At 46.9% G+C, this 13,684-nt stretch overlaps 3 protein-coding genes across 3 annotated transcripts; all 3 read right to left on the bottom strand.

The window, feature by feature from the left end:
• Nucleotides 1–68: 68 nt before the first annotated feature.
• On the bottom strand, nt 69–3,645 carry V8C40DRAFT_230380 (ankyrin repeat domain-containing protein). Its single transcript, XM_083212692.1, has 3 exons — nt 2,624–3,645; nt 1,745–2,561; nt 69–1,680 (listed from the first exon to the last, which is right to left on the bottom strand). Exons 1-3 carry the CDS (start codon nt 3,606–3,608, stop codon nt 138–140), a joined length of 3,345 nt encoding a protein of 1,114 aa, XP_083079273.1. The 5' UTR covers nt 3,609–3,645; the 3' UTR covers nt 69–137.
• A 744-nt stretch (nt 3,646–4,389) lies between these two features.
• On the bottom strand, nt 4,390–4,908 carry V8C40DRAFT_260591 (uncharacterized protein; the record flags this gene model as incomplete). The annotated part of the gene is made up of 4 exons (XM_083219161.1): nt 4,390–4,550; nt 4,610–4,630; nt 4,687–4,731; nt 4,797–4,908. The coding sequence occupies 4 exons, from the start codon at nt 4,906–4,908 to the stop codon at nt 4,390–4,392; spliced, it is 339 nt and encodes a 112-aa protein (XP_083079272.1).
• A 5,253-nt stretch (nt 4,909–10,161) lies between these two features.
• V8C40DRAFT_230379 (uncharacterized protein) lies at nt 10,162–13,516 on the bottom strand. Its single transcript, XM_083212691.1, has 3 exons — nt 13,105–13,516; nt 12,232–13,049; nt 10,162–12,167 (listed from the first exon to the last, which is right to left on the bottom strand). Exons 1-3 carry the CDS (start codon nt 13,470–13,472, stop codon nt 10,414–10,416), a joined length of 2,940 nt encoding a protein of 979 aa, XP_083079271.1. The 5' UTR covers nt 13,473–13,516; the 3' UTR covers nt 10,162–10,413.
• Between the last annotated feature and the right edge of the window lie 168 nt (nt 13,517–13,684).

The following is a 13,684-nucleotide window of genomic DNA, read 5'->3' as shown; positions in this document are numbered from 1 at the left end:
CGATAGACGAGATGAAGGATAGAAAAGATCCATAGTTTTCCAACAAAGGTGCTCTCTATACTTAGGCAGCTATTTTAACTTCCTCCAAGTTTGCATTCGTACATCTGGGCTCATAGATATGTATATTGTAAGCTTTGCTATGCAGAATTCAAGCATACGTCCAACTCCCGGACAAGACAATCTCTCTTTTTAACTTCTTCTTCAGGCAGCGGCTGCTCCGTTCCATCAGAGCCTTTTAGGTTGGGGCTCGCACCTTTCTCGAGGAGCAGCTCAATTATCTGTGGATCTCTTCGACCCTCTTCCACTGCTAGAAAAAGCAGATTCGTACCATAGTCCCCCTTTATATCTAGATCGGGATCCTTCTCAAAAACCATCTGGGCAAATTCTATCTTTTGATGTATTATTGCAGAAGAAAGCATCATCCTCTTAATTCGTGTCGCCTTTTCCATAGGATGTGTAATCTTGTCAAGAAGTAGCCGGGCCATACATTTATTGTCCTGTCTTATTGCCTCGTCAGTAACTGTCATCTTGAGGCTATAGGCCTGTAGAGTAAAATCAGCGCCATTTTCGAGAAGTAGTTCAGTAATAGTTAGATGATCGTTTCTAACAGCTTCAAAAAGAGCCGTGCAATTGCCAAATTTTGGATATCTTTTGTTGAGGTCAGCGCCATATCTAAGAAGTGCACGAACAACGTCCACATAGCCATCTTCAGCTGCACTCGTGATTAGGGGAATGCCTGCCCAGATAATTGTGTCTGGATCCGCCCCCTTGTTAAGAAGCAGTTCGACTAAGCTTGTGTATCCTTTAAGCACCGCGCCTCTAATGGCCATATCAAGATCATCTTCGAATCTCGTGATTGATGTATCCAGCAGCTTTTGTGCCAACCTGACTGCTCCAAAAAGAGAAATCAGAACCAGCACCGCTATCTCATCTTCATCTGATTGTAGATGGAATAATACATCCCCGTCAATATGAAGCATGACTTGAACCGCAGCCTGAACTTTGTTGTCATTTGCAAGGAAATCCCGTATAATTTGACTGGAGGTGTTCGACTCGCGTGTATGGTGTCCCCAGTTCATAGATGCATAGGAATAGAAAGGATTCGACTGTAGCTTCTTCCTAACCTCTTTATCCTCTTCTTTACGCTTAAATGGGCCGCTCTCAAAAACGTTAAATGAGAGATATACGGCGCAAACATCCGCGATTCTTTCTTCTGCTCCCGGAAACCATTTTTCCCGTATTTGAATGAGGTATTCTTGCGCCGTGTAGTGAACTAATCGGATGACTCGACCCTCTTGGTCGACTGTGTCTTGGTCTATTGTGACCAATCCACAACAGACCGAGACTATGCGATCAATTCTCGGTTTACTTTCATCGTCGAAGTCTCGCGGAATGTTTCCGTTGTCCATCTCGAAGCCCACTGCAAGAGCATGTTGTAGCTCTATCACTGTAAGCTGCCTCTTTGCATGGCTTATCCAGGATAAGGTCTGTTCTGCTAGTCGGCGGAAGCCATTCTTCTGGGACTTGATTCGCTCTACTGTATCATCATACGCGTCGTGCAGTATTTCGAACTTTTGATCTTTTTGCCCCTGAAGCTTGATCCTTTCGAGTGCTTGCCTCATCTCTTTGGGTGAGATCTTATCCTTGAGTGAGCCGAGGTGGAGTTGTGCTAAGAGGAACCTGAGTATATGTTAGTGTAACCGCAGTGATTAGACGGGCTGCCAAGTGTACATCTGATACTGACATTCCTTGAACACTTGCAGAGATTTCCGTCTTGATCTGCTCTTGGAGGTCGGGACTGTGTTGGACAAAATCCGGAAGGTGAGATATATGGCCGTCAACGTATTTGTATATATCGTCTGGACTAGCAACGATATCTATGGATTGGCATCCATGGAACAACTTCTCAATCTCCAGAATTGGCCGTGAAGTTGCGAAAATGTTAATCTCAGCCTTAGATTGAAGATCAAAGAGCTTAGAAAGGAATAAAGATCGCTCTTTAGGCTGACATTCATCAAGTGCATCGATTGCGATAAAGACTTCGGAATATATACTGGCCACAGACTGGAGGACAACTGAGATATCCTCTAAGGATGGTCGGGTTTTATTGACTGTGTGCTTTTTATGGATAGCTTTCACAACGTCTGGCAAGGATCTCTGATACGAACAAAGCTGTTTCAGAAGACTCGCCATTAATCTAACAGCTGTTTGCTCGTCTTGGCGCTTGAAGTTGCAATAATGATATGCAATACCAACGGTCGAATCATCCAGGGACCGGGTATGCAAATTATCAATGACAATTGCAGTGAGAATAGTCTTCCCAGCCCCAGGTATACCCGGGCAAAACAGCTTTTGCTTACTTGTTGATAGCCAGTCTTTGTATTCTCTTGAGTTCAAGAGCCATTGACCAGTGCCTTTTTGACGTCTGAAGATGTTGTCATTGTGCTGACGGCTATAATCAGAATCGCTTAACCACTCCAGAGTTTTGCGGTCTTCATCCGACTGTAACTGCGATCGCATATCTTGAACATCCGTCTTGATGCTCATTGCTGTGTCAAGAACTGGAGGATATAGTTATGAATGGGTCTTATTCGTCGAGAAGTATAGGCTGAGAATGACAAACCTTTATCAAGGACTTCGCTGAGTCTTTGTTCAGCTTCAACCTTACTTGGGTGAAGCTGACGGATCAGATCTTTAGCATATGCAGCCGCCGTCATCGCTGCATAGCCTTGCCACTCTTTATTTTTGTGTGAATCGGAGTAATCACATATCCCACGGATGACCAGGCAGGGGAAGTGGTTCACTAAGCCTGCTGCTTCCATCTCAAAGCATAAAACATCTTTTTCGGTTGATAGCTTATCTCGAATGGAGGCGTCCTTCATCAACTGATTAGCAGAAGCGATAAGACCATAATGAATTGCAAGGTTATCCTCTTCGTCTTCAATCCTCTTACGACGCATGATTAAATTTGATTCATCTTGCGCGCATGTTAAGGCACAGTCACCCGGATTATGAACCACATCAGGCCTAAAGAGCCTGTCGTTATCTGCTTGTGGTCTCCCAAACTCTCTTCGTAGCCTTTTATTCTTTTTCAGGACGTTGTCAATCTCTTCCTCCAGCTGGTGACCTTTACGTTTGTGTTGTGTTCTTAGACTGGATATGGCTGTTCGAAGTACCGTCGGAGGCATATTTAGAAATCCAGTGGTTTGGAAATTCTCCCCTTGAATTGTCTTCCCAAAGTCATACTGAAACACGCCTCCGCCGTTGGCCGAAGCTGCGCTGACCACAACATCCCCCAAGCGAATATCATGCTTCTCACTTGGAGCGCCACCACCGATGCCGACAAGCAACCCAATCCTGGTATTGGGAAAGCTTCTCAACAAATTGGTAGCTACGTTAGCCGCAGAAGCTATTCCATATTCGCCATCAGGCAGAACGGCGATGGCGATATTATGCTTTCCGATAGATCCTAAGGTATAGTGATTGGAATCAGTGGGAGGTATGTCATCCGGAGCCTGATGCTCTTTGTCGAGAAATTCCTCTGCGGCGATTTGCTCTGTGCTTAGAGCGCAGATCCAGCCTATTGTATAATCGTTACGGTTCGCCATGGTTGCTTATACGTTTAAGTGAAATGTTGAAGAATACATGGCGGGATTGTATGTGGTTGAGAGTTTTGAACACAAGAGTTGGCACCGTTGGGCAACATCGGGCATTAACGGGTGCCTACGAGGTACTTGTAAGGTCCAATCAACTGTTCACCGCTTTAACTGGCTGAGAAATAGACGAGGCTTCAGGTTACCGGGATACATGTAGTAATCAGCGTCAATGGCAGCCGAGTGCTTCTAGGTTCCGATACACACAATCAGGAGGGGGAAAAATGTATGCTACATTCATGCCTACTACCTCGTACTTCCATACTCGATACTGTTAATGGGATTTGCTAGCCAGCGCACCGAGTTGGCTAAGTACCTGCATATACCAAGCATGCTAACGACTACTACTCTCTTCTACTATTACTTCAAGGCGAGGGGAAAGCCCCTCCTGTTATTGATGGCAACTCTGTTTTGGTGACCGTGGTGATGATTGAGTCCTTGAGGTTAAAAGGAGAAGAGCGCTCTTGCCTGTCAAATAGTCTTCATATGCGAAGTCGCCCTCATCTTCGCCCTCATTTTCTGGCTCTGATGCTTCACGAATATCTTGTGTCATCTCTCTTTCATGGGCATCAGCCATCATTCCGATTACTCCCATTTCATACCGATGATCAAATCTCACAAATAAGACAGTAAATCAGCGTAGTAATACGTCTTAGCTCGAGCAAACTGTCATGATCAAGACAGCATTCAATTTCCACAGTAGTCATATATAAATAGAAAAAAAAAAAAAAACTCCTCATGGGAGATCCATCTTCTTGTCTTCCTCTTCTTCCTCCTCCTCCTCCTCCTCCTCTTTTTTTATTTTTATTTTTCTCTCTTCTTCTTCTTCCTCTTGTTTAAGGCCCAAAGCCAGCATCTCCCTCTTCTTCTTCTCTTCTTCCTTCTTCTTCTTCCCGGCTACCCATCTGTGTCAGCTTCGAGGTCGATCATACATATATAGAGTGTGTTCTTCTTACATCCACGCTTTCCGCGGCGTCCTATTTCAATAGTTAGTACTAATCGTTGCCCATAGAGACGAAAAAGAGAAACTTACTGCCGCCTTTCCCTCCTCCTCGACAGCCACCACCACCACCGTGGCCTATAATCATGTCAGTCTACAGATCAACAACCAAGTGTGTGTTATTGATGTGAAAGGGAGCATACCACCACGGCCAGCGCCGCCGCCCCCATCTCCACCACCACCACCCGACACCGCCCCTCTCTTCTCTTCTCCCAGGAGACGAAGCGTCTCGTCCAGGAACTGGTCAATAGTCATCGGCTATTAAACAAGAGTTAGGATGCTATACTACTCGCGGCCATGACGGACCTATCACAATGTCTCACGAACTACTTATGCGCAAAGAGAGGGGACTGAGAGCATACCATTTTTTTGGTAGAAAAAAAAGAGAGAGAGAGAATCGTGTGCTCTTCTTCTGGATGTTGTAGTCGCTCAAGGTGTGACCGTCTTCCAGCTGCTTACCAGCGAAGATCAAGTGCTGCTGGTCAGGGGGAATGCCCTCTTTGTCCTGAATCTTGGACTTGACGTTGTCGATGGTGTCGGAAGATTCCACCTTGAGGGTGATTGTCTTGCCGGTGAGAGTCTTGACGAAAATCTATATGCCACCACGGAGACGGAGGATAAGGTGAAGTGTGCTCTCCTTCTGGATGTTGGACTTGACGTTGTCGATAGTGTCGGAAGATTCCACCTCGAAGGGGGTGGGAAAAAAAGAAGAGCTATATTCCATTTGTCAGTAGCTAAGCTGTATGCTCTTGGGCAACTTACTTACGACTTGCTGCTGCTGTCGTTGCTGGTGCTGTTGCTGTTGATGGTGGAGGCAAAAAAGAGGGTGACCGCCTGAGGCGGTCTGCGTGCACAAAACTTCACTTGGCTTCACTTGACTTCACTTCGCTTCACTTTGGCCTCACATTTGTCCTTTGTCATTCCCCACCCCACTAAATTGTTGTTTTCGTAGTTTCAGGATCAGTTTTATGGATTGAAGAATTGTTCAATGGATGGGGTTGACGCTGCTCTGAGCATATAAACTAATCTATATGAAAATTCTGGCAAGGTATACTTGTAGCTATAAACGCAGACAGTAGGATAATGGATTTGAAAGAGACAGCGTGAGAAGGAGGAATTGGGTTCGGATACTGAATCATACGCTGAGAGATGGAGATGCATATGTTCTAATATAGTAGAGAACCATCAGAGATAATCCTTAATCACATTGCAAAATTCCCCTACTGCTTCAACTGCTTCCGTTCTACAGCTGACCAGAGTCCTTGTTTAATAACAGCAGCGGTTAATGGTGGATTGAATGTACAGTGGGAAGAAAAGAAGTAAAAGGGGATGGAATGAGGTAGGATAAATCGGTATAATGTGACTTTGGTGGTTTTAGTAGACGCACCACTAGGGGAGGCATGGGTATCGTGGTAGCCACGAGTGCCGAAAGCTGAAAAAAATACTTGTAGGAAGAATGCCAGCTGATGAAATGAGCGCCCGTTAGATCCATGAGAAGCTCAATCGGCTGGTGAAGCTGGCAATTTTACTTGCCAAGGCTGAGAACAGATGGCGCCAGCTGCTCAAACCCGACAAGCCCGCTGGTGAAAAAGGACTGAACAAGGGAATAATCGTGGCAAGAGGAATGTAAATCACGCTGCGCTAGATGGATTTTTAATGTAAATGGAAGCAAATTGGACAACGATGAGTTAATAGAGGGAATTTTATTCATAAATTTCTACGCAAAGTTTCTCAAAAAGGCCGAATCAAGATTTGAGACTCGATTGTAAGCGCAGGTACAGACACTTCCATACCATGAGCTGGGCTGCTGCAGCTGGGAGAGGACACGAAAAGAAGGAAAACACACTAGGAGGTAGAGTAAACAATGGGGGGAAAAGTTGAAGCTGTTTCAAATCGACACAGAGCCATGAAATTTAGAAATAAGTAACTTTTCGGATCTAGACGCAGGCAGAATCCTTGGGTTGTCAAGACCACCATGCGAATCGCCTGGGAGGGAAACTATTGTACAAAATTTTGACTACTTGAGCTAACTATAGTAAATACTAGATACTGTCTTGAATATATATAAATAAAACTTATATAGAAAAATCAGAAGTCAAGATGTGCGTTCTTCAGGTTTAAAAATTAATACTACTTGGAGGTCTTTTATGCAACGACATGTGAAAAATGGGTAAAGAGGGAATTTATATATAAATTTCTAATTTTAAGGCTAACCCCTTGCTGAATCGAAAACCCTATACAATTCTCACTTTGGCACAAACATGAATAGAAATTATTCTTTCCCAGTTCCATAAATTAAACATGATCATTATTTACAGCAGAAATGAACAACGGATTTTATCATAAACGCCATAAAAGCTTGACAAAATGCCTGACGGAAATAAACACAGAATTCGTACAGAATTCGTAAATCTCAACTCTCTTACGTAGATCAGGGGCGAGAAAGTTTTTCCAGTTAAATTTTTCATGTGACAAAAACCCGGGTTGATCTTATTCACTGATTCTAATTTGAACATTCTGAAAAAGTTATCTGGGGAAGCGATAATCTCTGCTTGCTCAAATGTATGTACAAACTTAGACTGGGTATGAGTATCTCCCACTTGTATAATAGATGGCTACTGAGTATGCTTATTTCCCCACTGCTGTCGATATTTCTCTCTTACGTGTCTTTTACATGTCTCTCTTTCATCTTGAAACAACTTACTACCGACATCAAACAAGCTTCATCTTAAAAATACGGTCCCTGGACTTGAGCTATCTCCGAATAATGCACCGGCATCAAAGTACAACGATATTGGCATATCTGAAGAGATATCAGCCTCTATCAATGTCTCCCTGGACAATGGCCAGAGACATGACAATGACGGGGCGTCTACTCGGACTGCCCCTTCAGACACTTCTGAAGGCGCTTCCTTGGCTAATAGCCATGAGAGTCGACCTAGAAGATCAGCCTTTGTCAGAACTATAGCTGGCATGAAGTGGGCTCTTATTGACCCTCTGGCTGAACATCACGCTCTTGAGCCTTCTCCAGCGAAGAAATTTAAGATTTCTTCTGCTGCCGATCCATCAACTGATGGTTTCGGAGGTGAGCTTGCGTCGACTATGGCGCAAGCAAAGGAGAAGGCCAATCCTGTGTCCAGCTCCCAGATGACTTCTGGCGAAGCTGACCGTGGAGAGCCACTTGCTTCTAGCAAGGAGTCAATCGACTCCGTTGCTGGCGGGTCTCAACCTCAGCTAGTAGAGTCAAGCAAGAAGAGGGCCGTTAGGTCCACAAAGAATATCGCCACCTCTAACAAGGTTCCCTCCAAAAGGGCGAAATCAGGCAAGGCAAGTGCCCGTCGGCCTGAAAGCACCAACAAAGATGCAGATGGTGACAACGTTGATGGAGTCATTGACCCAGTTGTCCCTCTCGTATCTATTGGTGCCGAGCCCGTTGCTCCTCGGCGATCAAGTCGATCTGCCGCGGCAAATGCAACGGCTCTTATAAAAGATAACTTCAGGGATAGCATGAGCTCTGCTGTGGAAGCCAAAGGGCTTCCTCCAACACCGCCATCTATCCCCAGGCCAAAGGCCGGAAGCAAGGCCAAGGGTAAGGCCAAAACTCCTGCTATTGATGAGAGCACTCTCGTCGAAGACGTCTGTGGAACTCCACATGACGATTTTTATTTATTTACTGTAGTAGATGTAGTAGATGTAGTAGATGTAGTAGATGTAGTAGATATGAGAAAGAAAACAACGGCCGCTTAGGCCAACCTGCAATAGGAAAAAAAACAGCTACCCAGGCCAATCTGCAACGAACCCCCGCATTCTCTCTCTTTCTCTTTTTTTTTTTTTTCCTCACCTCGAGAGCGAAGTTTTGCCCTGGAGGGCACACCCTTGCTGGGCACACGGGCCCGCGATGGTCGTGGGGCCACCACCATAACATTATCATCATCATCATCGTCGTCGTCGTCGTCGGACTTCTCCTTGTCCTCGTCGGACTTCTTCTTCTTCTCCCCCTTATTGGGGTCGGCGTTGGGGTCGGCGTTGGCCTTGGCGGCGGCGTCGGCGCTGCTTCTGGGACAAAGTCCCATTGGGGCCACGCCCCAGCAGGCCTGGGAGATTGGTGACTCCCGCAGGCTCTATGTACCTATGATTAGCCATGAGATAGACAATGTACACAAACTGTAAAACTTACTGGGGCCGCTGTCCTTCTTCTTGTTCTTCTCCTCCTCCTCTCTCTTCTTCTTCTCCTCCTCGGCCTGGAGGCCCATTGCGACATGCTGTCGCAGTTGTTTCTGGGATGAAATCCCATTGGGGCCACGCCCTACACCCGCATCTTTGATGATGCCGCGCTCTGTATATATGTAATCAGCCATAAAGTACATTTCATAGATCAAAAGTGTGAAACTTACTGTCGCCGCCGCCCTTGTCCTTCTTCTCCTTCTCCTCCTTCTCATCCTTCTTCTTCTCCTCCTTCTTCTTCTTGCCTATTCGTTATAATTAGCTTCAATTATGCTATTCGTAATCCGTGGATGGATCCTTACCACCACGCTTGCGGCGTGGGCCTATTTTCAAAAGTCAGTACTGGGATAGATGCCGGGTTTATTAAGAAACTTACCACCGCCCCCTCGGCATCCTCCTCCTATCGCGACAAGAGTGACGTCGTTGGCTAGGTAAAGGAATTCTCCTTTTATGTTGACGAGGCTGAGAGTGCCGATTCTCCCATGGATGTTGATGGAGGCAAAAAGAAATCTCAAAGGAAGAATTTTTTCTCTGGGTTGCGTACGCCTGGTGAGTAAGGTAGGAACAGCAATCAGGAGGAAGGAGGCATGCCTCAGAGGTACTATAGGTAGGTACTAATGTGGACACCTGCCTGCTTGTGCTTCACCTGCTAAACACCTGCCAGCCTCTACGGCAGATACCTGGTACCTAGGTAGAAGCTGCTAACCGGAATTCCCGTGACTGCGTGAAGTTTCGTCAACGGCAGTAAATTAATAGGATGCGGAGGAGAGCTTCCATGTTATTTACCACTGCTGGCACTTACTCAAGCGGTAGGTAAATGCCCAGTTGCTTGAGTATCTGCTACTATCGCTACTTTCTCCTACTATGGCTATATTCCTGTAGTATCTGCTACTATATCTACGTTTCTCGACTATCCGCTACTATAGATATATTTCTCTAGTATCAAATATTGGTTGTGGTTTGCGGTTTGAGAGACAGAAAGCTGGATGGCCAATTTGGAGTGCTGGACAAACACTTCATACTACCTGCTACCTGGTAGTAATCTACCACTGTATGCATGTACTACGTCAGATAAGAAGACAGAGGTTTCCTAGAGAAGAAAGATGAATGGCAGCATGCACCGTGGCAATCTTATGCAACAGAAGATATATCGGGCATTTGGGTACACAAAACGGCTGGCGCTGCCCCTTTCCCTTCTGGCAGATACACATCAGCGTTATCCCCTCTCACCTCATCCAGGACTATAATTCTAGAGATTCAGATTCACATATGGGCTGATCATGCAAATTGAATCGATATTGGATTCCCTAGACTACCCATTAACCAACACTAATCTTGGACAATATATACATATAAGCAGGTTTGTTCCTGCATCTGATCTACCAACAACGCCAAGTAGCGCATTTTACTCATATTCTCTCTTAGTCTCTTACCCCTATTGTGGTCAAACAACCGTGGCACATCGCTTTTTATACATTCCAACCAACCACTCATCTTAGCTCTCTTCAACAAGATGCAGTTCTTCTCTCTTCATCCTTATACAGAAGTAGCCGACAGTGGCTTGGTCGCAAGGAGACCAGTGACCTTGTAAAACATGTCTTCGATAGAAGCTCCGGCAAAGGCGGGGGCAGCGTCGAAAATATCTGCCAGGTATTGTTGGGGTATAATGTTGGTCTGGACATCGTCGTCGTCCATCTCCACATCCTCGTCTGCGTTCTGGGCCTCCTCCATCTCATCATCGCTCTCAGCATCTCCGCCCAAGAGGACGGCCAACTTGTTGTTATCAGCCTCCTGAGAAGCATTATCGAGTCGCAAATCTTGAAGGGGCTGAGCAGCCAAGATGGTTGACGAGTTGGAGCCTTCGGTGATGGTCCAGATCTGGGCGACATCATCAAGCGCGACAAAGCCACTAGTTCCGGGTACTGAAACAAGGCTCACGATTCGATGGGGTGTGTTGCAAACGATGAGCGGCTCGGGTTCGCTGGGGTGGAAGACTCCTATGCTAGAGGTGTTTCCGAGAGGAAGAGTGACGGCAAAGTGGCCAGTTACCGAGTCGACAGCAAGCTGTAGCAGTTCATCGGCTCCAGTCTTGGGAACCACAATTCCATACCGTAAATCGTCGCTCACAACATCATAGACATGCAGCTCCTCGGAAAGCACAATCAGATACTGTGATAGGACTCGCAATGAGTGCAGCTGTCCCTTCCAGAGACCTTCCAGAATCTTGACGACTTCACCAGAGGCCGCATTGATAACATACACGGCTCCCGTGTCGAGAGCGCCAAATGCGGCAAACAGAGTAGAACCGTCTTCCGAGAAAGCGAGGCGGGCTTGGGCCTGCGCAGAACCAGACGCATCGCCGGGGATGTCTGCGACGACACCAAGTCCATCGCCAATGGGAATTATCCGGGAACAAACCCAAGTGAATTCCACGTTAGCATCTGTGTTTCGTGAACCTTCTTGCTGGCGAGCCTTTGGTCGCCATAGACGAACAATGCCGTCTCCAGCAATAGTGGCAAAGCAAGTCGAGGCATTGTTCGATGCAAGATCAAGGACTGTCTCGGGATGGCTCGTTGTATGAGGCGCATTAATCCTGGATACAAGGGCAATCGAGTTATCCTCGCCGTTGACCTGCCAAAACTTGAGGTATGATTCGTGCCTCTCTTTGAGGAACTGGTCGCCGACCTCGCCACTAACTGTTGCGACATCTCTATTTGTAGGAGTCCAGTCATCGACACTGGCCAGCCACTTTCCATCTGCTGAAAAGGCAATGTGCGTAACGACAGGCTCTTCAATGGCGTAGCCCTTGTTAGTCAAGTTGACGTCTGTGGGTTGTGTCCGAGCCAATGCCTGCTTGGAGATGCTCGTAAAAGTTTCGAGGTCAAAAGACTGCAACAGGGGCGCCGAGAACTCTCCAGTCATTGTTGCCTGACGACCGTTGCCGACGCAGACGTGAAGCTTGGAGGGTTCCGTTGCGTTGATTGCAGCGGGTATGGGTCGTCGCACTGTATCCGCTACTGACCAAACACGCTGCACGAGCAAGTCTTTGGGTGTCGAGGCTTCGGCGGCGGCGGATTGAATGCCAGAAATATATGTGGTCGGCTTAAGTTCAGCAGTGGATAAGACCATCGTTGAGTTGTCATCAAGATGCACAACGTAGGATGATCCGCTGGTAGAAACAACAATGTTTTCTACACTGCCTGAAAGGTGTGGAAGGAAATCCTTTTTGGCGGTATCCATCTGCCACAGCACAAGAACGTTTTCAGAACCTCCAGAGATCATGTAGTTGCCTAGTGAAGAAAGTTAGCAAGGAATTCAAATAATCCAAGAAAGGGAGATATGCGGGAAGCGTACCGTCTCGCGACCATTTGACGGCATGGACTGCCTTTCGGTGCCAGTGGAATTTCTGGGCTTGGATGCCCTCCTTAGAGGAATTGGACTTTCCAAGTGATTGGCTTCGAGAGAGAGCATCATGGTAGAGATAGATAGCTCCTCGTGCACCACCAACAATAACGTCCACAACGTTCTCAGAGTCACGTCGTCCCCTAGACTTGTTCAGGGCAGAAGCTGGATAAACTCTGAAATCGAGAGTGGTGATGATATCGGGCACTTCGAATGAAAAGAAGTCGTATTGCAGCTGCTCGAAACCGGTCGGTTGCTTGTGTGAAGCCACACCAAGGAACAAAGAGTCATTGAGAGCACCAACCAAGACAAGGCCATCCTGGCTAGACTCAATCAAGTGCAAGCCATTGCCCGACTTCTTGGTGCTCAAAATAACCTTTGAGAGCGGAGATGAAAGAATATCCCCGCCATATGCGGTCAATTCCATCCGATTTGACTTGGCTGTTTCAGCTACCACAACAACATCGGCTTTTGATCCCGAAACCTCGGTCGCGGTCACCGTGATTGCATGAGCCGTGCCTGTCACCGTCTGGAAGCTCTGGTGTGTCTCGGCGGTCCCTGTCCAGTTCACATAGTAAATTTGACCGTCTGAGCAGGCAACCCAGAGGTATTCGGGGTTCTGGATGGACAGTTTGGTCGCAACAATGTTCGCAGGAGATGTGCCCTTTGACGAAGTGGCATCGACGGCGCCTATTGGGATTCGTCTCAAGAGTAGAGAGTCGCTAGCTGTGTACACTTGAATGGAGGTGTTGTATGTCAAGATGAGGTATCTAAGGGATATGAGAATGGTTCTTCTTCTAAGTAAGAAATGAATTGGCCTCTTACTGGTCATCTTGGGTAAGGATTGGGTCAATGTCGAGCATTCTACCGCCCATGGGCTTGGAGATTCTCCAGCCAGTTTCTCCATCAAAAGGACGGCCGACCAATCTCTCATCACCATTGTGTTTTGACCTCAACAACGCTCCGTTTTGAAGGTTATCCTCGGATTCAGAGTCTCCGTCAGCTGGAGATTCTGCCTGTTCCTCCTCGTCGCCTTGCTGCGGCCGTGATCTCTTTGATCGCGCATCAGCCTCGTTCAGGTCTCGCTTTCTCTTTTTGGTCGATTCATCCTGGGGTCTGGAGAGCTTGCTACCCGCCATTTTGGCAGAGATCCCGGAGAATGGCGCTGTGAGGAAGTTGGGGAGGAATGGCATCGAGGCGGCAGCACCCAGTTACTGGTATAAAGTACTGAGATCAATGCGCCGCAGAAATTTTGGTGCCGCCATGAACTTTTTCCACTATCAGCGATAAGATAAGCAACGGGCGGCAAAAGCTCGGCGGCATAATATTTTCAGCCATCCGCGTCGCTTCCGCAGCTAAACTCTTTCACGCTGCCAGGTTCACTACTCAAAAACGACATTCGCCA

The sequence above is a fragment of the Trichoderma camerunense genome (genome assembly GCF_050948025.1).
Source record: "Trichoderma camerunense strain CBS 138272 chromosome Unknown V8C40scaffold_1, whole genome shotgun sequence".
NCBI classification, from domain to species: Eukaryota; Fungi; Ascomycota; class Sordariomycetes; order Hypocreales; family Hypocreaceae; genus Trichoderma; species Trichoderma camerunense.
Note: the sequence above shows the minus strand (reverse complement) of the source record. Positions and strands in the feature narration are given on the sequence as shown.

Coding starts and splice junctions, on each gene's coding strand:
- V8C40DRAFT_230380 (XM_083212692.1), bottom strand. CDS start 3,608: ATGGCGAACCGTAACGATTATACAATAGGCTGGATCTGCGCTCTAAGC. Junction 2,562..2,623: donor CAGCGAAGTCCTTGATAAAG/GTTTGTCATTCT, acceptor TATATCCTCCAG/TTCTTGACACAGCAATGAGC. Junction 1,681..1,744: donor TCTGCAAGTGTTCAAGGAAT/GTCAGTATCAGA, acceptor ACATATACTCAG/GTTCCTCTTAGCACAACTCC.
- V8C40DRAFT_230379 (XM_083212691.1), bottom strand. CDS start 13,472: ATGCCATTCCTCCCCAACTTCCTCACAGCGCCATTCTCCGGGATCTCT. Junction 13,050..13,104: donor ATCCTTACCCAAGATGACCA/GTAAGAGGCCAA, acceptor CATATCCCTTAG/ATACCTCATCTTGACATACA. Junction 12,168..12,231: donor CGTCAAATGGTCGCGAGACG/GTACGCTTCCCG, acceptor TTTCTTCACTAG/GCAACTACATGATCTCTGGA.